At 37.4% G+C, this 27,155-nt stretch overlaps 1 protein-coding gene across 3 annotated transcripts; it reads right to left on the bottom strand.

Moving 5' to 3' along the window:
• Nucleotides 1–1,845: 1,845 nt before the first annotated feature.
• Nucleotides 1,846–25,484, bottom strand: LOC109030348 (galactose mutarotase). Of its 3 annotated transcripts, none has more exons than XM_019041251.2 (9): nt 25,339–25,484; nt 11,450–11,727; nt 8,461–8,621; nt 7,118–7,327; nt 5,587–5,674; nt 4,848–5,007; nt 4,288–4,459; nt 3,029–3,176; nt 1,846–2,638 (listed from the first exon to the last, which is right to left on the bottom strand). In XM_019041251.2, the coding sequence occupies exons 1-8, from the start codon at nt 25,344–25,346 to the stop codon at nt 3,090–3,092; spliced, it is 1,164 nt and encodes a 387-aa protein (XP_018896796.2). In that variant the 5' UTR covers nt 25,347–25,484; the 3' UTR covers nt 1,846–2,638; nt 3,029–3,089. The 3 variants fall into 3 exon arrangements, with proteins under 3 accessions (XP_018896796.2, XP_018896799.2, XP_018896800.2); XM_019041254.2 differs by lacking the exon at nt 25,339–25,484 and adding an exon at nt 18,222–18,356; XM_019041255.2 differs by lacking the exon at nt 25,339–25,484 and adding an exon at nt 18,218–18,349.
• Between the last annotated feature and the right edge of the window lie 1,671 nt (nt 25,485–27,155).

Below are 27,155 nucleotides of genomic sequence, written 5' to 3'. Positions count from 1 at the left end.
GAAATTCTGTTTCCCGTCCCAATCGAAGAAATTCAACAGGGGTGCTTCGACATGGACTAAATTTTCCGAGTCATAATCAAAATTTCTGTCCAAAATAGAGAAAAATTGACAGGGGTTACATGGACAAAATTAACGGCCACGAGTACATATCTGAGCAATGTCAGAGTTGAAAATTTACATTCACAATATATTTTCCAATATCACCAATTCCTGAACTTTTATGGAATATTTTACATGTTACATTCTTTAAGGTTTGATTTTCCATGGAAAGTATCCATTCTGACATGCTCTCCCCATTTCTGGATACACCACTGCTTAGGTGGCAAATATATCAATGTCCCAAGGAACGAGAGAGGTCAAAATCACTAAATGTCTAAAATTTCCGCACAATCAGCCTTGGTACAGAGGTTTTTGGCTTTGAATGGGAAAATAATAGGACTTATTTGGCCAGAATCCGCCCTACACAAAAAAAATTAAATTGCTGATTTAACAATTCAATTGCTAAAAACAGTAACTGCAATATTTCAACGTAGATTTCACAACAAGAAAATGCTCCATGTACTCCAAGCAAAACTGAGACAGCGATTCAGCGGCTATTGAACCGGAAGTTTTGCAGTAATAAATAGATGAGAGTAGAACTTGGATTACATTTTGCTGTTTTTCATCATGATTTATAAACAATCATTCTTTCAATAAGATTTTTACAGGTTCTATAGAGAAGAAGTTAGTTAATTTTCCAAGGAACCTTTTTGAACAAAAAAATAAAATGAAATTGATGAAAAAACTGAATATTTCTTTTTTACAATAAGTACTCACAAAGATTCTGTATCAAACTAACTTGACCAATCTGTCAAACTGTCCCATCGGAGATTGAAGGTGACAGAAATCAGGCTCTCACTCTGAGGTAATCAGAAACCATACTTATGGAGATTGAACGCTGATTTCAGCCGTCTGCTGAGAAAAATCCTGCGTCTGGTTGAAGGCTGGGTTCACATTCACTCCACCTCAAACCCCACAACTTTACTTCTTAACTGCGTTCAAGGATGTCTCTCACCTGAGTCAATGCTAGTTGCTGCAAATGACTGTTCTACCGTCTACCATAGCCCGCAACACCAACTTATTGCTAGCAAATTAAAATTGGTCATTTTATCTTTAAACTTTGAGGATGCTCACAATTCAATTTAATTCACATTCTCACAAAAAATGTACCTATGGAGAACCAGTAGTCCATCTGTAAATCCAAGGATGATATAAATGACTCTTAGAATACAATTTTGATTTCAATGGAAAGTTATGCGATCAGCTTAAGAGAAATATGGGAAAATCTAAAGGTAGACGTATCTTTCCTTAGGTTTTAAAAAATGTTGAAAAAAATTTCTTCTTTTCGGTTCTTTCATTTACCATTTTTTAACTAAACGCTTTATGCGATCAATCTTGTGTTGCTCAAATCGACCACAATAAATTATGCCAACTAAAATATTTTTGTTGTAACAACAAGTATTGAGTATACTTAACTAGGATCTTTACCACTTTGGAGCACGATTCGGTGGTTGATGGATCAACTGATAATTATTGATGGTTTTCACAAAAAATTTAATCTAACTGTTTCATAAAAATTCGATCCAATGGTCTAGAAAAAAAATAAAAAAAATAGTAAAATCAAGCTCAGAAAGGAAATCTGATCGAAAAAATTAGATGAAAAGTCTCGATCAGTTTAACAAAATATTTGATCAAACAGTTTGACAGAAGATGTGATTGTAGGATTAGTTGATCGCCTCAAAATTCTTCTTCATCTTCCAAATTGAGAAAAATCTTCAGGGTGGGAAAATAATCAGAATTCCAAAATTGTTTGGGCTTCCATTTTATTTTAGACATATAAAAATAAACAGGTACCTAAATAATTATGAACAGTCACGAAACAACAGCACAATATATAACAGAACGAATCAACAAGAATGTCTTGAGGAAAAACACATTTTTCTAAATAATCGCTTGAAATAAGCTTTTAATAACAATTAAATCTTCCAAATACTTTGTGGCTACATCTAAAATGTTTCGTACCCACATGCGCTGGATATGCTTAGACTAAAGCAAACAATTATCCCTGAAAACAAGAGCTGAGCACTTAATTTCACCTACTATTAGAATTTTTTCCCCCTATGTATACATGAAAAAAGGTAAATTTCACAAACTTTTAACACAAAAAAAGTAAAAATTGTTAAAAAAAGACGAGAAATTTTTCCTTGATGGCCCTAAAACACTTTAATGTGAAAAAAGACATAAAATATTTCAAAATATAAGAAATCTCTTAATACTTATTTAAAACAAAAAATTCAAAAAGTTATTCTCTTTTTACTGATGAGCCCAAAGTTTCTTAAATCTGTAGAAGGGTCTTTTTACATCGTGCAATTTAAAAACTTTAGATGTTTTAGGAATAGAGGCGACAAACATCTCCATCATTGCAGTATGTTACTCTCTATTTCATTGACTTATTGCGTCCGGAATCCCCCTCATGAATTCACGTTTTTGGTTTGAAGCCTTTTAATCCGGAATCCTCCATCATTGAAAGTTGCAAAATATTTTGCTCTGGTTCAGTAATTTTCCAGCGATACATCCACCGATCAAAGTTCAAACGAATCTGTAAAAATATAAGCATGAAAAATTTGTATTGGCATTGAGACGTCTGCTTTAATTTTGTTCTTTTATTCATATTTATTCTTTAAGTTAGATAGGGGTAAATTTTTGTTTTGATGGATCAAAACTTCAGTTCATTTTATTTACATAGTATAGTCAAGCACTATATTTTAAAAGGTTTATGACTAGTTTAACTATCTATCTTTATTTATTTCTACATTTAAAATATATGCAAGTGAGCTTAACACAATTTTCTTCATTCAATTAATATGATATTATTCCAAAAGGAGAAGGGGGGCCCTCTTAAACATTTTGACTCAGATTATTAAAATGACTGACCTCATTTTAAATTTTTTTTAAGAAAGAGAGAGAGAAAAAAAAGAAAAGGGCTCACCACAACATTCAAGTATCAGGAAGACTATAGTTGAAGCAAATTGTACAGAGAAAGACAGTTTTCAATTATTTACGACTCCAAATGCATACACCGTTGAGTGTTTGTAGACATCAGGGTGAGGATTCAGTATAATGCTGGGGAAATTAGACTGCAAAAAACAAAAATAATTACATATTGACTTAAAAACATTAAACTTTACCTATTTCAATCATAACGGGTCCCAGAATTGAATGAAATTATTGAGTAGGAAATACGAACAAATAGGGATTATTGCCCATGGAGAGTACATCAGTAGGCTGATAATTGAAATCAGTGAACAAAGCAATAGACAAAGAAAACGACGGCGGAAAAAAGCAATCTTATTAGAGAACGCAACTGGTTGCAATGGGAAAAAGAGGTAGGTAATGGACTAACTAATGGGAACCCATGAAAGACCCTGTAGTTAGTCCTCAGAATCAGAGATTTTTAAACGTTGCAATGAAGATTTACTTTTTTTGACTTCAGGAATCAAAATATTGGTCATCAACGGAAGTAGAAAGTTGATGACTAACATGCAAAGCCACATATCTCAAACTTTCCTCTCCTATTACATTCTTTAAAGAGAAACAAACCAACTTTATGGTTTAAAACTTGCATAGAATATTCTACTAACAGAGAAGAAAGCTCAAGGAAATTTTCAAGAAATTATGTTACCTAGTTTTATGGGGAAAAAATATAGTAGGACAGGAAGTTTAGAACGTCGCAAACGGAGATACGTGGTTTTGCGCCTTGTCAATCAAAATGTTGCTGACTTCTTGTCATACATTTTTTTTTGGAAAATAAATTAGTCAATGCAATGTCTCTCTAATGTGTCTGTAATGTTCTTCTCTATTAGCAGGATATTCTATATAAATTTCAGGCTACAAAAGGGGTTTGTCTCTCTTCAAAAAAATAAAGTCCGAGTGAAAATTTTGAAACACCGCGATTAAGATACGTAGTGTTGCACTTCTTCAAATGCGACATTTTTCTGTACTAAAATCTTGTTTTTGTTTCTCCAAAATTCTCCAACTTTTTTGATTGAGAATGATTTTTCATTCTTGTATGCTGGGCCTATAGTCCTTTTTTTGGCTAAAAAGTCAAGATCTGCTAAAATGTTTAACTTCATGCCAGTTTGATCACGCCATGAACCCAGGACGAAGTGAGAAAAAAATCTGCAGAGCAAACAGATTCCAAAAATAAATACCAATTAAATTTAAAAATTAATTTTTGAGAATACTAACATGATGTAAAGCATCAGGGAATTTCTGCGTCTCTAAACAGAAAGCACTGTGTTTATCATAGAGCACTCCCTCTTTCCCAGGAATCGGTGCCAATGAATTAGTAGTGTAAAATTGGACGCCCGGTTGGTCTGTAAAAGTGTCCACATATCGCCCGCTGACTGGGTCAATTACTCTGGAAAAACAATCGAAAATCAAATCAAAATCCAAAAAAAAATCATTTCACATCAAAACATTGCATTTTTTACTTTTTTAACTTTGTACTTTATTTTGTTGGCTATCACTGTTAACTTACCAATTTCTCTGGAGAATCTTAAGAAACTTCAGGAAAAAGTTTAAAAGTTTATGAGTTCTTTAACTTTACTGAATGATTTGGACATTCCTTTGGGTAGTGATTGATGGACAATACTTTTTCTACCACCTGCATTAGAGGAAGAAAATTACGTACTTGGGTATTCATTTAAATTGTTCTTTTAAGTTACTAAGTGGAATTCGATGAAGATTTAGAATGAAACTTAGATTAGTTGATTTTGTTTGAAGTATGAGGGTTCAGAACCACTTACCTGGCTGTGAATTTTAAATGAAAGTTGCTTTTGTCTTCGTTTGAGTTGATGACGTAATTGAGATCAAATCCATATGAATGGAATGTGCGCTGAATAGCGGCTCCGAGAGGCTGCAGCTCTCGCAGATCAAACTCTGTTCCACTTACACTTTTAATCTCACCTGTAACAACATGCAAATCGGAAATGATTTAATTGGGAAGTAAGCTTTAATATCAACAATGAAACTATAAAAACATTTATTTCAATTATTTCCAGAATTTTAAATGTCTTTATTTTTTTAAAGAGCATATTGCATGACATTTTTGTAAAAAAATTATGAGAGTAATCTCGAAACTGTAAAAAAAAACTTGCATAGAATTTTGTGCAAACAATCGGACATCCTCTAAGAGTAAAATTGACAGATAAACTACACAAGGGCAAACCCAGATACATGGTTTTATGGTCGTTAAAGATAGACTGATCGATGTACCTTCTACACAATACCAAGAAATGTAGGGCTGGCTAAATTTCGAGATTTTTCCATTTGACGCTCCTTACGAGCTCTTGAGCAAAACGAACTTTTAAAATCAAACTTTCCAAGTGCCAGTCTTGGGAAAATCAGGCGTAAAAAGTGCATTTGTTGGCAATTTAATAAGTGTTATCATTTATAGAAGGGACCTGGACCTCCCTTTCTATGATAATGACTTTTGCAAGGTTTTCTAAAAAAAAATTAGAAATAAAAATAATTCTTGTGATGTACCTGTAGGAACACTATCTTCATTGTAATCAGTGTATTTATCAGCATTAATAAGAACTAAATGTTGATACAATCCTTCCTGACCTGCGTTCTACAGGGAAACAAAAATACAAGAAGAAAACATCAATGAGGAGAATTTTTTTTTGAAAATTCAATGAAAAAGTTAAACATTGAGAGGCAAAACTAAACTGCAACATTGAAACTTTTCAGCAATAATTAAAAATGTGTGTGTTCTCAGACAGTGATAATGCTATTTTTTAAAAAAGAAAAGTAAATAAAAAAATCAAGTCAGTTAATGTATCCTTACAGAATCCACGTTCTGTCAAACACAAGTTTCAAAAAATTTTGTCTCTGCAAACTACTTCATGCAAATAACATTCTTTTATCCATTCGAAATTTGAAATGAATTGCTGTCTTAATTCTTTCACTGTTCTTACTCCAGAAAAGATCATTGGATGCGCAGTTGATTCAAGAGTGCATATTCATTGGACGGTGGTTTAATTTAAAAAAATGTGATGACGGTCAAAATTGGATCAGTGAGAATGAGAGCAAACCAACTTGGGTTTTTTTTTCCTTTCCACCTCTTTTTACAGTGTAAAGTTGCTTCTGAATAAACGCATCTATGTGCAACAGGAAATCGTATTAAAACAGTCACACCGAATAGTTGTTTTTGACACTAACTTATTCACCTTGACAATTGTGCAGTTTTTTTTTTTTTTTGTCTCCTGAAAATCGCGGAACATTTTCATTTTCCCAAATTTCACTGATTCAATTTTGAAAGATATCTTTCTGGTGTTTCTAGTTCACAAAGAATAATAAAGTATTTATACAGAAGAGGAGAAATCCAACCAAAACAGTCTTCCTTAAAAATGGACAAATCAGGCAACCCTATTTTTCAGTACATACATACATACATACATACATACATACGTACATATAGTTTCTTTCCATTGTGAGAAAAAAACGAACGTTCGGCCAAAAATTTGCTTAGGTATCTCCACTTAATTAATGCAGTACCTCTAACAGTTGAATTTTGCTACTGAGAATACTTTAGATCCCGGAGACAAAATTACTTTCACTTCGACATAAACTATCAAAGCAGGTAAGGACTGACTTTAAGAATTTAAAATGATCATGAGAGGGCAGTCATGGAAATAAAATTTTGGAGCATTTTGTTTGACAATTTTTAGTCACACTTAATTTCACAAAAGAGAAGGAAAAACTAGGAGCCGAATTTTGTCGGTCCTTTCCACCGTACTTAAATATACTTAGGATGAGTCTCGACCGCACTTAAGTCCAGCTTAGCACTTCTGATTGGTCGATGGTGCGGTTTGGACTCATTTAAGAATGTTGCACCTCCGTATGACAAAACCGACAAAATTCCGCCCTAGGTGTCGATAAAACTAGAATTCTAAGAGACTAATCTTAATTATTTCAAAAATGAAAAATTGCACTCAGTTTTGATGAACAATAATGCTAGTTTTCCTTAAAAACCTAAAATTTGAGATTTATGGTTCATACGTGCACTACTTACATGACCAGCTAAGTTGAAGTAAGCATGGTTTGTGAGACTGATAGGCGTACATCTATCGGCTGTGGCTTGATAATTGATGATCAATTTATTGTCGTTTGTCAGCTTGAAACAAACGGTTGTCTTAACATTGCCAGGGAAACCACTCTCTCCGTCCCGGCTGTAGTACGTCATTCGCACTTCATTGCACCCTTTTTCAACAGTCCACATGACCTGTAATTTAAATGTGAACAGGAAATTTTATGCTAAACATCAAGAATTGCACTTCTTGCATCCAATAATTCATGATTTCTGAGGGGGGGGGGGGGGGGTACAGAAGGTGGATTGGGAGTACAAATTTTGCCAAGACAAGGAGAGACCCTCTATTGCTCAATCGTGAAAGCTTGTATTTTCGGTACTATGACATTCAACTGTTGACTTACCTATTGAGTGGATATTGAACAATGTGTTGATAATTTTGTTTCGCAAACGCACCAAAGTTTGGCAGATTTGTATTTATGTCACCAAAAGCTCATCATCCGCTCAGTAGGAAGCCGAAAAACGGGCGATGACTGCTGCTCCCTTATAATTGTCCATAAGGAAGTGCTGGATCCCCAAAAGTAAAAGTTTCCACCCGTCACCAAGAGCTCAGTGAAGGGTCTCTCTTTCGTCTCTAAAATTTCGATTGGGACATTTCAAAATTTCTTTGATTTTATTCTGTGTGTTTTCGTTGCATTTCTTGAAAAAGAATAAATGAATGTTATTTGGACCGCGTTAAACAGAAAGGAACCAAGCCACATCAGCTACTGCCAAATTTAATTGGGCAAATTAATTTTTTACATGAAAACGGTTGGGCGGATTTTCGTGCAAATTTCAGTGAATTTTCTCCATAGTACGAGGCAAATTCCTTAAAATTTTCAAAGAAATCCGCACAAACGTTCTCTCGTAAAAAATTGACTTGCCCAGTTAAATTTGGCAATAGCTGATATGGCTTGGTTCCTTTCTGTTAAACGCGGTCCATTTTTGACATGTTTACCATACATTTTTCGCAGGATGAAGATAAATCTGTGCAAATTCGAACAAATGATATTTGTCAGTTTTTTTGTGAAAATATAAAATGGCATAAGAGATTTGCTAATTCGCAAAGCAAGATATGCATTCAGAGGCTTTCATCATTAATGGATATATTGATCGGTGTGCTTTCACTGTCGGCTCTGGAGAAGAGCATGTCGTCAATTCTGCTTGCATTCAATTCGAAACAGTGTTATTACAATGACTTCATAATCTAACAGCATCTGTTGAGCCTCAGAAAAATTAATTTTTATCACTGATGATCCTCAAAGATATATTGAAACTGATAAGAGTACCTTGTCGAATCCTCTTTCTCCGCCGTGAAGACTATGCTTGCCAAGGACATTTTTGGCGACGCTGTATCGCTGATTGCCTATCTGGAAGGTGCCATTTTCGATACGGTTGGCCACTCGCCCGATTGTTGCTCCAAAGTACGGGTTGTCCGGCCGCTCGTAACCTGCTCGAATCATCAAAGAAAATGTTTAGACAAGAAGTCACATTAAAATGAGATTCAAAGAGTGAAAGCATAACGTCATATTAGTGAGGAGTCCTCAAAAATTCTATGAGGAGTCATTGAAAATCTTCGATGGAACTACCTGGAAAAGGAACTGGAGAGTTTCCGCACAGAATCTACTTTCCCAGGAAAGACAGGAAAACAAATACAGACATAGAGAAATTAGTGTGACAAAAGCTTATCCTATTCACATGATTGTACTTTTTTCACAAAAGTGTGATCATTGAAAGTATGAAGTTATAACTTTGAAAATTCTGGGAAAAGCTGTTTTCAAAATGAAAGGGCTAAGAAGTTTCTGCTGAAGTCTGGTAGATTCAAGGCTGTTATTATTTAAAAAAAAAAAAAAAAAAAAAAAATACTAAGTGGCACGCGCTGATGATAGGAAAAAAGACAATTGCTTTTTCCTGGATTCTTCTTCATTGTTGAGTGAAAACTGTCATTGTGAAAAATAGAACTCCTGTAATGTAAATATTGATGACACTTTTAGGAAAACGAGAAGTTTATCTTATGAGTGGGCAATACTCATGAGACTTATTTGACTTAATGTATTTTCCATGTTAATCTTTTCAATGCTCATTAATTTTAAGTACAATGCCTCTCATACAAAGGAGAACTACATTGTTATTTATACAGTTAAATAAAACTGGTCACTCATTTTTGACAGCAAGGTAGAGTCAAAACAATTTCATTGATTAAGCATGTATTATATGCAAATTTTTAGACCCGTTGAACTTTAAATAGTCTTAATGCAAACAGCTTCTTGACCTTGCTCAGATAGCACATTGCAATGAAAATAATGAAATAATAATTTTGCAATATAAAGCAATAAAATTACTATTTGTTCACCATGACATAGCAATATTTTTACATCATTAGGTCAATAAATGCCCATTTTAAACAACCGACAAAATAAGTTCCGGGTGTGAGAAAAGTAGGCAATTTGCGATTGATATCAATTTGATCGTAATAAAAAGTAAGAGGAGCTCCTTCAATTCGTGGATAGACAACATGCACAACACTCCAATAGGATGGCAATGATTTTCGTTTCACCTGAGCTTCTGTACAAGGTATGAATTAAAAGCACAACGCTACATGTTTTCCCTTCAAAATTTCACACGGAAAACGAATCACACAACGGGAAGTCTGAAAATCAACTCCTGAACAAGATATAACTGTTTTCTATCAACATTGGTGAAATGACAAATATACAGATGACGCCTTTTATATAATCGAACTTCCGTTTGATCTGTGTTTAAGATACTTGTTAATATCTCATTCACAAGTTGATTTCAAAACTTCCTGTGGTGTGAAGTATTTCCTAAGAAAGATTTTTAGGAGAAGACATGTGACGTCGATATGGAATCAGAGTTCCTCTCCTGGACTTGAAGCATACAGAAAAAAAAGGAGGTGTTTGCATCTTGAGGTTTGTTTCACCCTGTGACGTAGGTCGGTACAACCTGGCCAGCGAAATCCGGAATTCGAAGTATGAAAAACGGACCATAATATCCGATCTTTTTGCTTAAATCAACACATGATACAATTTCAAGTACTTTTTGTAGAATGAATTTTGTCCATAAATTACACCATTTCCAAGAAAATCGATGATGAACTCGTTGTACCGACCTACGTCATCCAAGATGCCCGAAATGCAAACACCTCCTTTTTTTTCTCTATCAGGGTGTCTACTAAAACAGGTGGGCCAAAAATCAGTAATTTTTACAGTACTTTTCCAGTACATTCCAAAAAAAATCCAGTACCTCTTCAACAGAAAAATTCAGTACTTTATCAGTACCTCCATTTGACGAAATTCGAAAAATTTCAAAAATTTGAATTTCTCACTCAAATTGAGACCAAAATGACCAAAAAATGAAAAAAATTCCGGACCTTTTGCACAATTTCCACACTTTTTCGGTACTTCCAGACCCCCCTTAAAAAATCGGTACTATGTCCGGACTTTCCGAAAATTCCGGACTTGGAGACACCCTGTCTGTGGACTTGAAGGTCCCTATGAAAACCCCTCGCCTGAAACTCCTACTCTGTCGTGCTAAGGAAGAACGCCGTATGAACCCTCAGGCGTTGCCAAATTTCCTTTGATAAAGCACGGATTTTCTCGTAAACTTAGGAATGTTTTCCTTCCAACTGTTTACATAATTCTGTTCTCAATTTCCTGTCCTAAAGTTCCTGAAAATTTCAAAGAAAAATATTCATATTTTTACTCAAAAATAAACATTTTATCGAGGAAAATTTGGCATCTCTCGAATACGGCGAAGTTACGAAGTTTTTTCCTCTGTGCAGCCTCGTGAAATTTCATGAAATATTTCACTGAAATTTCCAATCTTTCATTTCTTTCTTACGTTTCATGCCACCCTGTTCCTGGATCCCCCTTTGCAGCTATGGGAGTCCTCAGTCCTTCCAGACTCTTCTCGGAGGAATGCCTTTCCGTCCCCCGTCCCCCCGGGTGGGATGTCTCTCTGATTCCTGAACCTAAAATTCATAGTTCCACCAGATATTCTGCCGTGCTAAGGAAAAACGCCGTATGAACATTCGAGAGTTGCCAAACTTCTCTGGATAAAACATACATTTTTTAAGAAAGTTAAGCATCTTTCTCCTTGAAATTTTTAGATATTTTAGATTGAATCTCGAACAAAAGTGTCTTACAAATTTGAAGAAAAACATAGAAAATGTTTCCAGTTAATTAGTTTTTTATCGAAGGAAAAATGGCAACGTCTGAAGGCTCATACGGCGTTCTTCTTTAGCACGGCAGTACTCACCGGAGACGTCATCGAAGCCGAGGACGACGTCGGCGAACTTGCCGTTCTTGTCGGGGGTCTTGACGGAGACGATGGTGGCGCCGTAGTCGATGACCTTGACCTGGAGGTTGTTCCGGTTGACGAGGGTGTAGGACCTCACCGCGTAGGACTCGCCCGTCGACGGGTCCTTGTGCATCCCGAACGTGTCCTCCTCGATCGTCAGACACTCCTCCGGCACCCCGGAGGCGCCCGATGCTAGCGCCATCACGACGCACGCGGCAACTGCACAACCCAAGAAACTGAAACATACACAAACTAATTAGTATACTTTTGCGGAGAGCAGTGTTCGATGCTCACCTTTGAGTTTAAAGGAGCCATGTGGCGCATCGAGCCCGATTTTTAGGCGCCATTGAAGATTTTTTAGGGGCCAAATTGACTTTTTGCCTATATAGTACGGCGCATTTAGTGAAAAGTTCGACGCAAGATGTTTTCGTAACAGAACTAGTAAGTAGCTGTAACTTGGGGAAGACAAAAGCACTAAGGATGAAATCGTGAAGAACAGAAAAAACAAGCTTTCACTTGTAGTGCTGAAAATTCTGAGTTGTTTTCAATTCAAATAGATTTGTTTTTCTTTCTTTATGTGACTCCCTGTGAAAATCCAGATTTTTAGGGGCCACGTTGGCGCAGAGCCTTCATTTTTTAGGCGCATTTGGCGCGTTGACGCCTGAGAGTTTCGAACCCTGGTGGAGAGCGAATCGACACTAGCTAGCGGAACCATGAATTTTAAGCTCAGGGATCAGAGACATCCCACCGGGGGGGGGGGGGGGGGGGCACGGAAAGGCATTCCTCCGAGAAGAGTCTGGAAGGACTGAGGACTCCCATAGCTGCAAAGGGGGATCCAGGAACAGGGTGGCATGAAACATAAGAAAGAAATGAAATATTTCATGAAATTCCACGAGGCTGCACGGAGAAAAAAACTCCGTGCATCGAACCCGAAGTTGAGGTCATATGGATCTCTGAAGTTTTCGGATCACGCATCCGAAAACTTGAGGTCCAGCTGCCGAAGTTCGGGTCAGACTTCTGAAGTACTTCGGTATATACCGAAGGGTTCAATCTGTCAACTTTTTAGGCGCCACAATGCAGGGTCGGACTGGCTCGCATCTGAGGGCGTAGACCCTTGGCTGGTTAAAGGGGCGTGATATGATATTTCCTGATAGGGCATCCCCTTCGTGGAGAGGGGTTTAGAAAATGTTGGCAAAGCAGCATAAGTTTACGCTATTTTCAGGTTCAAAGTTTATTAATCGTACAGAGTAAAAATTGTAAAATTGAACGTATTGAAGTGACCGACAGACTTCTGAAATTAAGAAAAAAAAATTAAAGCCACTAAACGCATCCAAGCACCATTATTTCCATAAGAACCATGTCAGTGCTGCGGTTTACACGAGCTTAAGACTTGGGTCTAAAAATCCATCCTACAAAAAATCAGGCAAGAACCTGAAAAAAGAAGAAAGAACGAGTATCAACACAGCCGACGACAAGAAAGACGTATTCAGGCCTCTTTTTTAACTTTTCTCCCTAATCCGAGCGACACCTCATTGGCAGTATATAGCAGAGCATTGAGAACTCACGCATCGCGTCATCGCGCCTTCAATTTTTCAGATGCAGCACGGACGTCCATCAAGTACGAATAGTTGTATCTCTGCGCCGTCATTAACGCGCATCCTTTCCCTCGCTTTATTTCCATATTAAGTTTGTTTGCGTTTGTGTTATTCGTAATGGTGCTTCAAGCACTACGTGAATAACACAGCCGAAGGTAGAAGAGATGTGCTCGGGCCTCTTTTTCAACTTTCCTCCCGAATCTGAGCGACACCTCATTAGCAGCATGCAGAGCATTGAGAACTCACGCATCGCGTCATCGCGCCTTCAATTTTTCAGATGCAGCACGGACGTCCATCAAGTACGAATAGTTGTATCCCTGCGCCGTCGTTAACGCGCATCCTTCCCCTCCCTCTATTTCCATGTTGTGTTTGTTTCCGTTTGTCTTATTTGTGATGTTGCTTTAAACTAGAGCGGAGCATTGCGAGTTCACGACTCACGCCATCGCGTCTTACATTTTTCATATGCAATGTGGACATCCATCTTGCGAGAATAATTGTATCGCGTTTACACTTTCGATGTCTCTTACTTTTGAATTTCGAAATAAATTAAGGTTAAGTTTGCCCGAGATATGCTATGATATGGACTACATTTTGCAATTTGGAACTATAAATTCTAGCCCGGTTTAAAGACAATGTATGTGCCATTAGTATCCCTATGCACATAAGTGTTTTCTCAGAAGAGCCAGAATTTATAGTTCCAAATTGCAAAATGCAGTCCGCATGTCCAGATCAATATTCATTTTGAAAAGGAAGAGATATGTTTAAAGGTCTCTCAAGAGGTCTATAAAGTGTGCGTATGTCTAAAAATCGAACCGGCTATCGCTTCTACGGGAGATACACATAGAAAATGTAAAAGAGGGATGATAAAGCGCCTGTATGTCAACAAAAATGTGACAATTTCACGGTGACATCACCCAGTTCGACGCGAAGGTGGGGCGTTTCAAATTTACGGAAAGGTTGCGCGTTTTGAACTGCGTATTTGTCGGTTTCTGAATTAGGTACTTTTCCGAGTTTTCAATGAGCGCATCGTGTTCTGAGCGTCAATTACCATCAGAAAATTGTAATCACAAATCAAAATTCATTCATGATTTAGTGACCCATCATCCACTGATCGATTGACCATCGATTCGTCCTCTGAATTGTTGAAGAACTATTTCAAATCAACGACCCGTCTTAAAACGAGGCGAGATTGGATCGATGGCTCTCACCGGTGCACGTTTTTACATTCCTACGCCCAGATTTGAACGGCTTCATGCTAAAAGGAACTATGTCGCGCGCAAAACCTATGTACATAGTTCCTTTTAGCATAAATACGTCCATTTCAGATAATAATGAGAGAAAGTTTGCAACACTTGTTAATGCCGCCAAAGCACTCATGTTTTATCGATAATGCCCACCCTCATCCTCTCATTTCTTGAACCTGGCCTATGAAAGAGGCCCTTCAGTGTCATCGAGTAGAGACAGGTCGCGTTGTCAGATCACATTTTTTTATGGAATGGAGTAACGTTATGTAACGTCGGTTGAAGAGATCCAAAATATTTTGCTGAGGCCACCGCCGAAAAATTTCGAAGGGTGGATGGATTCCTTCCCTATACAGTGGTATACCTACCTGGAGTAAATGGGAATTAGTTTATCTAGAGCAATTTTCACGAGGTGGTCTGGCCCCGAGCTTATTATCACAAATACGTTGCTTTGCCACTGCCATAAGATTTTTTTCTTTTTTAACGTAAGCCCCATTGAGTGATACAAAACGGATGAAAAGTTCGTGGTCTAAAATTCAGAACGTCCATTAATGTGATTAACACTCAGATGGTCGAATAAATCACTTATTCACTGTGTCACTACCCGTCCGAAATTCAGATTACGTAGCATGGTGTCAACGATCATGGTGTCAACAAACAGTTTTTCTAAGTTTTTGTTGACACCATGATCATCCAAAAATAAAATATTCTGACCCTTATGAAAAATGATCACGGTGTCAACGATCACGACGTCAACGAAACTTAAAACTTGCCTCAGTAACACCTTTTAAATTTCAAGTCTTGTTTTTCTTGTGTTATTTACTCTAACCTAACCTAACCTAACCTAACCTAACCTAACCTAACCTAACCTAACCTGACCTAAACTAACCTAATCCAACTATACGTGACCCAGACCTCTCCTGTACACTTAATTTTTTAATTTTACTCACAAGGAAGATATTTTTCTGTTTGTTGACACCGTGATCGTTGACACCATGCTCAGGGCCCATTTTTGCGTTTTACTGCTTGATCACGACGGCAACAATCGTTGACTCCGTGATCAAATTTTTGGTTTGTTGACACCATGATCGTTGCCACCATGCAACGTTACCGAAATTCACTGGCACCTAAAATTTTCGATTTTGAGAACATGCGGTGACGTGCGTATGAAGGATCAAATCAAAGCTGACTCCTCGATGGAGCATTCATTGGAATGGTAGCAAGTTAAAGATGTTTGAACTGTGACATGGGAGCGACGAACGCCACACGTGAGTAGACCAAAGTGACAGCCAGACTGTTCTTCAGCGCAGGTTTATTTTAGCACTTTGGGCTGGAATTTGAGTCAGTTGTCGTGGGTTACGGTCACAAGCCTCGCTGAAAATATCCCTTGGTTGTCGTAATAAGAAAATCGGTCCAGGAATCTCCTCTAAGAGGATTCTTTCGGATCAGAAGGAGAAACAACAGAGCGTGTTTGCAAGTCAAGAATTTGTACTATACTGCCGTGCTAAGGAGGAACGCCGTATGAGCCCTTAAACGTTGCCAAATTTCCTTCGATAAAAACCGAATTCACTAAGAAAATTGTGAATATTTTTCCCCGAAATTTTCAGACAATTTTGTACGCAATTTAATCTAAAACATCTGTAAATTTTAGGGGAACATATGCATGAATTTCATCAAAAATAAATGTTTTATCGAGGGAAATTTGGCAACTCTCGAATGTTCATACGGCGTTCTTCCATAGCACGGCAGTATACCCGGATAAGGCAATGCGTCGCACCCTCACGAAAGAGGGTAACTTCATTTCAATGTCGCCAATAATTCCTCTCAGAAATTGCATTTTTACCAGGAAAATCAGAAAAATGTTGACAAATATTGCTTACGTACATGCTTGTAAAAAATAGAACGGGTCTGTTGCACGCAAAAGATACAGCTGATTTAATATACTCTTTAAGAGTGAAATCGCACGAAAACGCCATTGGGCACGTCAAAAAAGTCTGAAATCAATTTCAATATGCCTGCTGCCCACCAAAAAAACTGACCGCATATACGCGGTAAATTTGAAAAAGCGTGTTGTTACGCAGAGTACGCGCTGAAAAGTAGATTTCATACTTTTTTGATGTGCCAAACATGCTTTTCGAGTGAATTTACCCTTGGAAAGTGTATTCAGTTCGCTGTATCTCTTGCTTGCTACAGACCCATTGTTTGATTTAATTTTACAACCTTGGAATGAAGTTACGTTCCTCACTCCGGAAAACAACGAATGGTGCACATAAAAACTTGCCAAAGCTTTGTGCATTGTCTCTCCACAACTCTCCCAAGAGCAAATATTAGCAAGGCACTCAAAATTACCGACAGATATAAAGAATTCAAAATGACCTGTAAAGATCGCCATGATAAATATTACAGAAAAAACATTCAAAACTTCTAAGACACGCCGACTGAGGGAGGAGATCGTTGCGGGGAAAATTCCATATTGTAAAAAAAAAATTATTTTAATTGAAAAATTGGATATCGATACTTGCGTAACTGCAAAATTAATCTTGAATCACCCTTAATAATGACAGAACCGCATCTCGTCAGATTTGAGGCATTGCCATCAAACGCGCAGTTTTCCAAGAGGATTCCAAAAGGTTTCTGACATCTCTTTCGTTCTCTGGATTGACAGTCAGTTGCGCTCATGATACTAATAAATTCTTCAGGCGCACAGTGGATCGAGTCAATAGGAGATGTCGGACAAAATTTGGAAACTTTAAATGCTTATAACTCCGTTCATACAAAACTTTGAGGTTCTAAAAGTGGCTCCATTGGTTTCCTCGTGGAATTTTCATCCGAATGCACCCCTTGAAATTTAACATGTGACAAATTAAACATCAAAATTTGCAGTTTTAGTAAAACATGTCATGTCCAACCTCTCTGGTTGACTCAATCTACTTTTTTCTTTTTTTTTTCTTTTTTTTTATATCAGGGACACTCCCCTTCTATCTTTATTATCGTATTTAAATATTACATATATTACATAAGATAAGTATATAACATAAGATAAGTATTGTTAAAGATATTTAGGCATATAAATAACAACTTAATTACTTGATATACGATAAAAGGACGGCAAATATCAAGGATATATCCATCGCCCAGGGACTCAATCTACTGTGAGGCGCTTCATGTCAAGATCGCATCATTCTTAACCTCCCTTAAAACAAAATCTCCACTTCAGTCCCGGTAACACGAAGAGTTAGGGGCAGCCAGGCGACTAAACTAACTGTGTTGCAATGCGTAATGCATCACGGAAGGATGAAGGGGTCCATCCGCTTTTAAGTTTTTGTTTTCACCCATGAGAGACTGCTTAATGCTTACACGACTTTAAAAGCATTATATTCGTTGCGATTTAGCAACGTGCAGACTAATTTGTTTTGCAAATGAGTTTAATTAGTTAATGATGTCCTAGAGTCTACGTTAATTTAATAGAGCCAGCATTGACGGATCCAGCAAATTGGCAACATTGTCTTTCCTCCATTTACATGAAATGTTTTACAATGGACAAAAATTTACATGGACATGAAATGTTTTACTAAAACTGCAAATTTTGATGTTTATTTCGTCGCATTTGATATTTTCAGGGTTGCTCTTAGAAGACAGTGTCACTAGGAAACCTATGAAACCGCTTTTAGAGCCTCAACATTTTATGTTCACGGAGTTATCGGCGTTTTAAGTTACCATATTTTGTTCGACCTCTCCCATTGACTCGATCCACTGTGCACCGCTGGCCAATCAGAAGTCTCGGGCATATGTCCGACATGAATCATGGTAGATATCTGGAAATACGCCCGTTTTCCACGAGAAAATTCGAGAAAAAAGAGCGAAAAAATGTACATAAAATGCCTGCCTACTTGCCTGCTCGAATGTAATGTATCTGCGTGAACGCCGAAAAGTGGATCCGGCCGACACTTGAACTGTCACTGGATGTACTGAGGATTGACGAAAATTCAAGGTGAGTTCGAGCAGGCACGGCAGATGATAAGAGCACCGCGCTGCCAAGTCGACATACACAGAAAAAAAACTTCTGCCGTGGGAGCCGTTTTTAAGGACTATACAAGACATACCGTCCGCGTTTCGGGCTCAGAGACCGAAAGTTCCGGGTGTAGCACCCGGAGGAATCGAACACTGTAAAAAAATTCTCGGCGTTTTGACCAAGATCCGTTGGTACCTTTACCATCTCACTTTTTTTTACCAATTATTGGTAATTTTACCAAGACAGACTGGTGAGCTTACCTAAAAACCTGTATTTTTAGTGTTTTTTTTAAAGGTAAGAATACCACTTTTATTGGTAATCAATTCCTGGTAACTTTGCCATTTTATCTCGGTAATTCTACCACAGTCGATAAAAAATATTGGCGTTTTTACCAAGGTCCAGTAAAATTACCGAGAAAGTTCAATAATTTTACCGAGATTTCTCGGTAAAATTACCAATTCCATGAATGGTAATTTTGCCAAGAAAAAACTGGGATCAAATAGAACCCTGAATTCTTGGTAATTTTACCCTTTTCTTAGTAAATACACCGAGATTTTTTTTTCAGTGCGGCTCTAGCACCCGGAAGTATCAGTATCTGCGCCCGGAACAGACGGTATGTCTATGAAGCCCGTAACTTTTTTCAGTGTATTAAAGCTAAAAGGAACCATATTGAAATAAATTAAACCAAAAGAAACAACGATTCACGCAAATCCAGTGCTCAAGAGATTCCGGAATAATTCCGATTTCCGGAAACATATTCCGATTTGCGACAATTCCGAGAAAGATTGCAGTTTTTTAAAAAATTCCGGGGGAAAATTCCGAAATACGCCCGGATTTGGTTCCGAAGATTGTCAAACTTGATCAAAAAGTTCCTGAATTTGATCAAATAAATGGTCAAACTGGCGGGAAACCGCGAAAGTCGAGGAAATTCCGCAAATAGCTGAAAATTCCGGGGGTTCAGAAGATTGTTTGAAAAGTTCCAAATTTCAGAATTAATTCTGGGAAATGGCAGCACTGCGCAAATCCTATGCGCATAGTTTATTTTGATTTGAAGAATTCTCACATGGTTCCCTTTGACATAAATAAGTTCCAGTTTCCTCAAATTCGAAATGAGCGAATTCGACGGAAGATTTGACAACGCTGGAGCGCGTGTGATAAGCGGCGGATCGCGGGGGAGGGGGGCGGATGAATGGGACGATGAGCGAGTGAGGGGGAGCTTAGAGGGGGGCGAGTAAATGATGCCGATTCAGAACCGGTGGCGTGCGAAATCGTAAAACTTTCGCGGTTCGGTCGCAAGTTCGGAGCTCGCGGCGCGGCGCACACTGGACCGAGTCGATAGGAGAAGTCGGATAAAAATTTAGAAACTTTGAAAGCTTTTATTTTCGAAAATATGAAATAAAAAAGTTTAAGAGTAGTTCCATTGATTTTTTCGTGAAATTTTCTCTCAGACACGACCCCTTAAAATTGAATTCGTGACGAAATAAACATCAAAATTTGAAATTTTAGTCCATGTCCAACCTTGTGCATTGGTCGTTCCACTGCGCGGCGTTGCGCGCCGCGACGCGCCGGTTGGTGGGAGAAAGTCGGATATTTTATGATCAAGAATATGAGGAGCCCCCGAATTCGATAAAAATTGATCGGGATTATTTGGACCGCGTTTAAGAAAGGAACCAAGCCACATCAGCTTTTGCCAAATTTAACAGGGCAATTTAATTTTTTACAAGAGAATGCGTGACTGGATTGCTTTGAAAATGTTAGTCAATTCGCTTCAACCTATGCAGAAAATTCACTGGAATTCGCAGAAAATCTGCACTACCGTTTTTGTGTACAAAATTAAATTATGCCCAATTAAATGTGGCAATGGCTGATGAGGCTTGGTTCCTTTCTGCTTAACGCAGTCCATTTAATGAGCAGAGACGAAATTAGAGTGCCTTCATGAGGACTTGAGGAGTCTGTTGCCATCTGAATCCTTTGAGTAAGAAAAAACTGTGCTGCTTTTGGTTACTGCCTGCGAGTTTCACTTTCATGGAGCCTTCAGGCTCAGATGGGGACAAACAAGATGGCAGCAGAGTTCGAGACGTCAGGAGATATTTTAATTTCAAATTAAAGCGAATTCTGAAAAAAACTTGATAAAATATTTTTGCTCAGAATTACTCATTTCCTGAGAGTATCAAGAATTCTTCCCTGGAAATAAAAATTACTCTAGATCGGTTCGTTTGTCTGCCCTTAGCTTCCTATAAAAGGCCTCGAATTGGAGAACCAATCATAGAGGGGCATACGCGTGGCAATACTTATTCCTACGTAGGGGCTGAAATTCTCCGCAGTCCTTAGCGTTATATGGACGGATTTAACGTAGGTTTTCACGTTGCTTAATTTCCTTCTGTTTTTCTCGACCGAAAAAATAATGCCTTAAAATTTTCTGTTTTCCTTTACATTGAAAAGAAACGTGCTCACAAAATTTCAAGTAGATTCCCATCGGCAATACCGTTGTCATGATGGTGAATTACTTTGCAACAGTCTTTCTTTTTCACGATCATAAAATTCCTAGGACTGAACGGTTAGACCTTTCGAGCCCATTCCTCTCGAGGGGCCATGACCGCATGACCCTTCGTCGTTCAATCATCACGAGAATTGTACACCGCGTATTAAAATAGCGGCCAAAAGGACCGCGTTAAGCAGAAAGGAACCAAGCCACATTAGCTATTACCAAATTTAAGTGGGCAACTTGATTTTTTACATGAAAACGGTTTTGCGGATTTTTGTGCTTTATGTGAATATTCTGCATAGTGCGAGGCAAATTCCTGTACATTTTCAAAGGAATCTGCATAAACGTTCTCTTGTAAAAAATGAAATTGCGCAGTAAAATTTGGCAATAGCTGTTGTGGCTTGGTTCCTTTCTGCTAAATGCAGTTCAAGTAGAAATTGAATTGCACGGTCGCATGCGGGAAAATTATCCGGCCAAAGAAGGATCAACGCTTGTTGTATCTCCCGTTTATGAAGGCGTTTTTAAGGCACGCGTCAAATGAGGAATGTGATAAAACTAAGACGAGGACAAGATGCACCACTGCCTCATTATTTGCGCATAAAAAAAAAAAAAAAATAAAAAAAAAAAACCAATTAAAAACGTGAAAACAATGACTCATAAAGCGTGAGAGACATGTGATTATTTCACACCTCGAATATACGTTTTGAATTACTTTGCCTAGCCCCTGCCATTTGAGGTAACAATTCTTAAGCCACTAGACAAAATGCGAAGTTACGCATCCTGATACATGTTTCTTGACCAAAATTTTACGTAGAGAGCGAATCGCGCAACGAAAATTGCTGACAATGAACTCCTAACCAAGATTTTCAATATTCCTTGCCGCGAGAATTTAAACCCTCCGCTCATGAAAACGCAACGGTCTACGTCAGTCAAATCGCACACTCAACGTTATCGTGGCAGTCTCTGCGATGCGAAAATATGGCAACCTCAATCTTGACGCTTTGGCTCAGCTACAGCATGTTGTTTACACTTTGAGTGTTAAAAGGTGGGAAAGGAACAATGCTTGATTGAGAAGTCTGCCAAAACCGTTGTGAGGCGCGATTTGACTCACGGAGTATTGCGTTTCTTGTGAGCAGAGAGTTCAAACTTCCCGTAACCAATGTAAAATTAAAACGTTAAATCTCAGTTGGGAGTTGATTTCAGTAACTTTTCGATGCAAAAATCGTGTTCTACGTAGAATTCTGGTAAAATGACATGTATCAGAGTGCTTATAGTCTAGTGGTCCATTATGTTGATGGTGCATTTTCCGTATCAATGCGACGATAATTACACTTTACTGATGAAAATATGGCAACGTCGATACTCATCATGGCAATGTACGGTGTAGAATAAAATTTCACGCAACCGGGACAATTAGACGTAATGACAACGGAGTCAATAATTAAGAGGACCGCTTTTGTGGGGTGCCGATTGTGACCGAAATTAGTCACACTGATTGGCCTAGATCAATACGGTTGGACGAATATTTGTCTATTTGCTCTGTTACTGTGTAATAATAATTAGCAATGGCTCCGACCAGTTTAACCACGGTGTCAACAAGTGGAAGTATTGATTTTTGCTTTCAATTTCCTCACAATTTCCTTTATTCCAGGGTAAAATACACCGTTGAAACTACAGGATTTTCCTTATTTTCCGTCAGGACCTCTACGAGATAAACTAGATTTTACTCCGGAATTCTCTTGCTCATTTCCAGATGATTCTCGAGTTTTCAATGGCTTGGGCGCAGGGTTGCAATTGCAATTTTGTATGAAAAATAAAATCTTGATTTCATGTGAAGTATTTCATGAAATTTCTATCAGAAAAATGTTTTTCAAAATTAAATGCAAAATTGAATGAAAGGAGACTGGTTTTTGCTTTTTGGTGTTTTGTTAGAGCGGTTTGCATACCCAGCCCCTGGATATATGTTTCATATGTTTCACATTTTTCACAACTTCGTAAAATTTCATGAAATATTTCACGGAAATTCTCAATTTTTCATATTTTTCATTCCACCCATGCATGCGACCCTCCTTGGACATGACCTTACGGTACTAGGGATGTAGAGTGTTCTCGGTATCCTCGTTCCAAAAGCCCATATATTTTCCCTCAGAGATTTCAAAAAGATCTCTCAGTATGTACAACTTACCGGCATTACTTGCTAACCACGTGATTTTTACCGCGGTTTTTCCGGCCTTCCCATTCTTAAAACTTATTTTCGGGGCCTTTAAATTTTCGCATGCAACACGGGCTACTTATTGAAATTAATAGACAGAGTGATAGACAGAGAAGACATAGTGAATATGGAGCGATGCTATTCGTCGAAACGGGTGGTTGTGTAAACTAAGGCGGAAAATGATGGACTAACGATAGGGTCTCTCCTGGGTTGCCATTAGCTTGTCTATTCTCTACCTCCTTCGTCCATAGCAACCACCCGCTTCCACCAATAGAATCCCTCCATATCTCTTATGTCTTCTTTGTCTATCAATTTCAATGATCGGCCCTGGTCAAGAAATTTTTGCACAGCACAGCTGGGCCGAGGAGAAACTTCGTAAGAACATCCAGCGGTTGCCACATTTCCTCTTATACAAAAACTTCTCTTAGAAACTGGACAATTTTTTTGTTCGAGTTTATGAGAGAATTTTCGTCACAGTTTGACCTAGTACTTAAATTTGAAAACCTAATAGGAAGATATACATAGCTTTCCTTGAAAATAAATGTTATACTTTGGAAAACTTGGCAACATTCGGCATCCCTCCTCCCTCTCACTCGCCCTAAACCCTAAAATTATGTGAAAATTTTTTAAAAATTTTGTTAAGTTCTATAATGCTGCTCATCTATCAGATTTAAGTTCATTTAATGGTAGCCTTTAAGATAAGCCACTTTAACAGAAGAACTAATTCGATTTCAATATTATTCAAGGCGCATTGCATTGAACATAAACCAAGAAAAATTTTCCAATTTTGCATACTTTAACAAGTGTAAAGCAATGTGACCATGACAGTCTGACAACAGTGATGAAAGAGTTGAACTTAACTACCATACCTGTACCTTTATTTTGTTAAAAAACATTTATTCCTAAAAAAACAAGTTAACCCGTTGTATATCTTTAGAGATTATTCTGCATTCGTTACATCATGCTGATAACAGAGGTACCTATACATTTTTAATAGGATGTTGCGCTCATCAAATTGCAAGAATGAATTTCTCGTAGAAATCCCTTACTAAAATTGAAATATACAACAGGACGACGTTAAAACAACTCGGACAAATTTGAACAGGCCAAAAAATTTGGTCAACATTAATTCTTTGAAAGAACTGTCAAGTATTATCATCATTTAAAAATTGCCAATTATGCCTGCAGGATGTCTATTGGAGTAAATTTCTAAGGATAGTGATTTTCCTCATGTTCGGTCCAAGACTAGAATTTGAGTTTTCAATAGAAAAAATTTCCTAATATCCCTGAATATAAGTTGCGAGCGGTCTAGTTCATTTCTGTGCCTGCTTAAAATTTGAAGTTCATAATTTTGCATTCATACATTTATAGGTTGAAAATTCAAATACATACGTAACTTCTTTTAGTAAAATTGTAAACTCCAAACTGCCATAGCCCCAGTTTCATTTCCCACATTTTCCCGCATTTTTTGTGCCAAAATGCCTGTAGACCACTCCTTTGAGCAGTAGTGCTAACAGCTTAATTTGATTTTTGTGTAACTAAGGTCCCACGGATCTGTTTTCAAACAGATGGCCATAATTGGAAGTTTTCGTAGTAACCTTGAGTTTAAGGGACACAGAGATGAAATGGAAACACCATCACGAGAATTAGAACAAAATAAAATTTTGCATTGCCAACAAAATTTAGGCGTCTGGCGACTAAATAAAATGATTAATTGTTTTCTTTCTTTTTTTCCGATAAGATTGATTACATTGGCGAACATTTAACACTCGATGGAATTGACCCTCCCTTGACCCTCTGAGGGACACAAGCTACGTTGTACATTGTAGGGTGAAACGGAATCCCGAATTTCTTCTCACAAAATGTCAAAATTTTGTTGAACATTTGTTTAAAAAAAAACTGATAAAAATTTGCAATGTCACGCCACAGAGGAGTAGTTCAATTTTTAAAAAACCAAAAAATGCGTTAGTACAAATAAGTAACACCACGCCATAAAGGGTTAAGCAAAGTAAACAAGAAAATTTTCAAAAACTTAAATTCCGAATGATCCCATAGCCACAAAATCAGTAGAGGCAAAATTTTGAAGAAACAGCAATGGTTTGATGATAAATCAACTTCAAAAAGATAAATTCATGATACTCTTTGACCTTGAAATACAGTCTAAACAAAATTTCCTAGATTAAATATTGATGATTGTTTTACTAAAGAATTATTGAACTTTCAAAACCTGCTACAACATATGTGATAAAATTAAAAAGAAAAACACAAAAAGAAAAAAGATAAAGGAAAAAGATCTACATACCTAGGCATGATGATAAGATGTTACTGCACACAGTGCTGTGTGCTCAGACTGAATAATGAAGCAGTCTGATGGGTGGCATTGACTGGACTAAAATGGAGAGTGAATCCTGATGGGAGTCAGGGTGAAAGTAGTGGCAACTTCTAGTCCTCAGAGTGGTCATAGGCACTTGCACTTTTATCATGATCAAACCCAATCCATTATGTAAACAATCCACTGTTTCCCTCTCATGTCAGCTCCTGCTTGATTCAAATTACCGATTAGTGATTAGTTCAGTGTTGTGTTTCACCAACAATGTGTAAATTAGTGATTTCCACCTCATGATTGTTTAGTATTGAATAAATTATTCTATTTGTCTATTGGTGTAGTTAGTTAAAAGTGGACCGAGTTTAACAGAAAGGAACCAAGCCACACCAGCTATTGCCAAGTTTAACTGGGCAATTAATTTTTTTTACGAGAGAACGTTTGTTCGGATTTCTTTGAAAATTTTAAGGAATTTGCTTCGTACCATGGAAAATTTTCACTGAAATTTGCACGAAAATCCGCACAACCGTTTTCATGTAAAAAATTAAATTGCCCGATTAAATTTGGCATTAGCTGATGTAGCTTGGTTCCTTTCTGTTTAACGCAGTCCAAGTGTAATGGTCCTCCCTGGATCAGATGCATGAATTTAACTGAAGTTACCCTAACTATGAACAATGTTGCCAGATTTATTTCCAGATTTTAATTTTTTTACCAGAAAATTAAGCAACACTCTGACTTGAAATTTTGAATACGAGTCCTTCATAATCTGAGGAAAATTCAGAGAATGTTTCAAGACGTTATGCTATTTAGTTCTCTGTTAAAAAAAGATAGTAAAGCAACACAAAATGAGGTTAGGTTAATTTTGGTTGAATCCGCTCTAAATTCTTCAAGTATACTTGTAGAGAGAACCTTTGATTCCATTAATTTTCAAATTATTACTAAAGAGTGATATTCTGTGATAAATAAAAACAAAATTCTTAATGAATTCGTGTTTCTGATGTTATTAGTTGGTCCTCATAGAAATCAAGGATATTTTTTCTGCAGTTACTACTGACCAGCTGAAAAGGATATTTGACAGGGTCAATCAGTCATAAAAATTCGGACTGGAAATGTTTTCTCTCTTGGAATTTGAGAAGGAACATCTGTGGTTATTCCGTGCTTATATGAGGCGGCACATCAAAAAAGTGTTAGCCCCTTTTTCTTCCTTATAGTGGTTTTTAGACTTGTGGCATGATTTTTGTGAGAATATTTGATTTGACGTATTGTTAATTGGTGAACAGTGCTGATTTTTCCGATATGAAAAAAAAAAGGTATTCATCATTTGTGTGTCAAAAACCTTTTGGCTTAAGCTTCAAGCTATAAGCTTATTGCAATTTGGATTTCTCGAACAATTATTCCAACCTCCGAGAGTTCATGGCACGACATTTTATTTAAAACTCAGCCGTTGAATTGAAAAGATAAAAAAACGTAGAATGGAGAGAGATGGTTACGTAAATTTTTTTGACGGTTTTCAGTATTTTGATGCAATTAGACTTTTGGCAACTACATATTTTTGAAATTTGAACAGTCTGAAGTTTGATGAGGAGTTTCCTCTTGATGTAAATTTAGAATTTAAAGCCAGGCTTACCTTAATTTTTCTGTTGATTATCTCTTGTGAGAGTAGATACTCGACTGGCTACTTACTTCTTGCATTCCAATATTGAAGGTCATGATGCTTCTGAGGGACAAGTTAATGAGGTGCTCAGGAATATGATACCTTGGAATTTTGAACTTGTTTTGAGAAGGATATGGTTCCA

Source organism: Bemisia tabaci, chromosome 9 (genome assembly GCF_918797505.1).
Source record: "Bemisia tabaci chromosome 9, PGI_BMITA_v3".
Taxonomy (NCBI): Eukaryota; Metazoa; Arthropoda; class Insecta; order Hemiptera; family Aleyrodidae; genus Bemisia; species Bemisia tabaci.
The sequence above is the reverse complement of the archived record's forward strand: the minus strand, read 5'-3'. Positions and strand labels throughout refer to the sequence as shown.